Consider the following 2,959-nt stretch of genomic DNA (forward strand, 5'->3'; position numbering starts at 1 on the left):
TCATTTTTATTTGTATTATATTACATTATATTGTATTGTATTGTATTGTATTATATTGTATTTTTATACTACTGAGTAGAGTATTCAAGTACGAGAGATGGGGAGATATTCTGCTGTCCAACAACAAATTTTCGGACTTATGGCTTGTCACATAAATAAGACTTCAACTTACAACTTTATCTTCAAAAATGATTGGCATCTGTTACGATAATAATGATGCGCTACGTTAAGTCACTCATAAGTCATTCGGCAATCAGCATTGAAATGCAGTATAGTACATTAGCAAATAGGCAATCAAAGAAAGGACGCCAAAGTTGCGCGGACAAACAATGATTGCCTTTTCTTGTTATTTAAATGTTTTTATGCATAGCTGAGGTTGCAGAGTCAAACCGTGGTTTTTTGAGATATACAGTTGTTATATGTATCAAAATTGTTTTTTTGAGATGTGTATCAAGTATTAAGTATTTTTTTAAAACTTTGGATGAAAATCTTTTTGAGCAGTGTGTTTCAGATGTTATATTTTATGAGATCAATTAATTATTTGTGTTCATGAAATTATTTCTTTACTTTTCAATAATTTATTTTAGGTGATGCACTTGAAGCATTTCAGGGATTTGGTAATCTTGAAATGACCTGGTTCAGTAGCATTGTAGGACGTTCAAACAATGCTAGGTGATGAAATGCTAATCACCGATTCTTTAATCCTACTAATTGAGCTTTATGTTTAGAATGTGTATATTTATTTTTTGAGAAAGAGGATGAGAAAGAAAATTCTTTAATTTTTTACAGTTGATTTTTACGTGCCACCACTAACGGTCGGATCATGCACGCCACTACTCAAGGGTCAGTTTCTTTCATAGTGATATGGCTATTGCACGGATAGGAAATTCATTTTATGTTTGCACTGAAATTAATCAAAATGATGCAAACATATATGTGTGCATTTTTTCAGTATAGGGACGACGACAGTATACAAGTGTACGTGAGAGTCCCAACCCATTACCCCACTTTGAAGCGTTTTAATTGCACTTTTTTAGTTCTCAACAGCACTCGAAACTATTCCTCTTTCTTGCTTTCATTGCTGTTTTGCACGCATCTGATCTGTCTAGTCGTTCACGTTCACGACATTCAATATTATAATGCGTTTATATTTCATTTCAGTTTTCTAAGATATTTCTGATTTCATTGTTTTTTGATTTTTGCAAGCTTTCAGTGAATATGTTTTATTAAGTAAAACATAATTTAGGTATACATTTGTGGATGAAATATTTTGGCAATTTATTTTTAAATTTTAATGCTTTTATACGTTAATATATAATTTATCGAATGCCAAGATTGTTTGATTGTGTCCAATACTAAAATGTTTCCGTTAAATGTATATATTTGTAATATCACGGTATATTCCACATCCTGCTCGTAAATTAGTTCAAGTAATCAAATTTAACAAGTATAGGCTTTCAGTTATGTTGGAACATGAAAAATCATTTGTCGTCATATATGAATAAATTAAATTTCAACAAATAATATCAGTTTAACAAACGGATGTTCGGAGTTATTACAAATTGCAACAGAAACGCTTGATGAATGAACCTTGTTAAAATATTTTTGTACTCAGGCTCTATTTCCATTTATAACAGTCTTTAAAGAAACCAGGTATTGTTTCAAAATGGACTAACATTGAATATTGACTTCAGTCAGTTACCTTCTATTCTTACAGCAACCTCTTCATAAAATATTGTTTAGCAAAAGAACATTCTGAAAATTATGGATGAATTTTATGCTAAAAATAAAGGCTAAAATATGGCTGTTAAAAAAAGCAAAACTTCTTTATTTGCATCTTTTAATACAGGAATCTGAAACATTTCTAAAACGTTATCTTACTACGAAAATACATATCAGTTATCCGTATTGAAATTAAAAAAAAATTCTTCATTATTTATTATAACTTTAATTTATATTCTTTAAATACATGAATGGTGAGCATCTGCTGGTACCATTCAAGAACAGTTTTAAACGTTCCATCCATGAGCCATCTCTTGTAAATTTTCTTCTGTGCAGAATATTAAAACAGATTAATGTTTGTTCATAAATTAAAAGACATTACGAAATATAAGAGTAGCACATTTCATTTATTCATTCATATTTCACATTTCAAATAGCATTTATTATTATAGATGAAAAATGACCAGATTTTGTTACATGCGCGTGCTGAAATTTTAGCTGCTGATAGTCAAGAAAAACGTTTGGCCCGGCTTCTGTACATTGCCGATTTCACTGTTTTGAATGGCGGGAACTGACCAGCAGTTTCCACGTTGGTTGATGCAATGCTGCTTTCTTCCCGGTATATTTGCGGCACCGGTTTCGTTTCTTCCCCGGCTCGGCGTTTAAGAGTGTTCCTCTTTTCAATTTTATACAATACAGAATCGTCAGCAGTGCATGTTTCTGCATGAGGCTCTGTTCTCGACACGGTGCTTACTTCGAGATTGGTGTAAACCGTACCCCTACATCCACTTCTCACCTACACGAGAAATCAGAATGCTGATTGGTAAAAATGGCATATAATAATGATAAAATATTACGTACATGACTGCAAACCCACTGTTTCTCTTCAAAATTTGTGTGTTTCAGGAAGTGAACTCTACCTTCGTAAACTAAATTATAGTTATTTCGATTATTTAAAACCAAATGTAAATTATCAGCCATGAAATAACACTAATCAAAGCGAAGTCAAGCGTAGAGAAGAGAAAAGTGGAAAATGGTGGAAATGGTAGTCGTTTCTGATTATATATATAAAAACCTGCTCCCACGGCTTGTAACTGAATTTGTTGCTTGTTCAGATTTGTTATCTAGATTTGATGTAAACTTCCGGGTGTAATGTCAAAATACTGAATAATCTGTTTGTAAAATCTGGATTGTTGTGCCAACGCTTTCAATTACTGCTTACAATGGCGCTGATGCT

General features: G+C 32.1%; 2 protein-coding genes across 2 annotated transcripts; one reads left to right on the forward strand and one right to left on the reverse strand.

Annotated features, from left to right (window-relative positions):
- Nucleotides 1–354: 354 nt before the first annotated feature.
- On the forward strand, nucleotides 355–1,140 carry Tsp_09012 (conserved hypothetical protein). The gene is made up of 5 exons (XM_003382116.1): nucleotides 355–394; nucleotides 588–656; nucleotides 790–847; nucleotides 953–982; nucleotides 1,038–1,140. Exons 1-5 carry the CDS (start codon nucleotides 355–357, stop codon nucleotides 1,138–1,140), a joined length of 300 nt encoding a protein of 99 aa, XP_003382164.1.
- A 1,090-nt stretch (nucleotides 1,141–2,230) lies between these two features.
- On the reverse strand, nucleotides 2,231–2,651 carry Tsp_09013a (hypothetical protein; the record flags this gene model as incomplete). The annotated part of the gene is made up of 2 exons (XM_003382117.1): nucleotides 2,231–2,518; nucleotides 2,596–2,651. Coding segments are annotated over 2 exons (344 nt in total), but the record flags the coding sequence as incomplete, so codon positions are not given.
- Between the last annotated feature and the right edge of the window lie 308 nt (nucleotides 2,652–2,959).

This window comes from Trichinella spiralis, assembly GCF_000181795.1.
Source record: "Trichinella spiralis strain ISS 195 chromosome Unknown Scfld1, whole genome shotgun sequence".
Classification (NCBI taxonomy): Eukaryota; Metazoa; Nematoda; class Enoplea; order Trichinellida; family Trichinellidae; genus Trichinella; species Trichinella spiralis.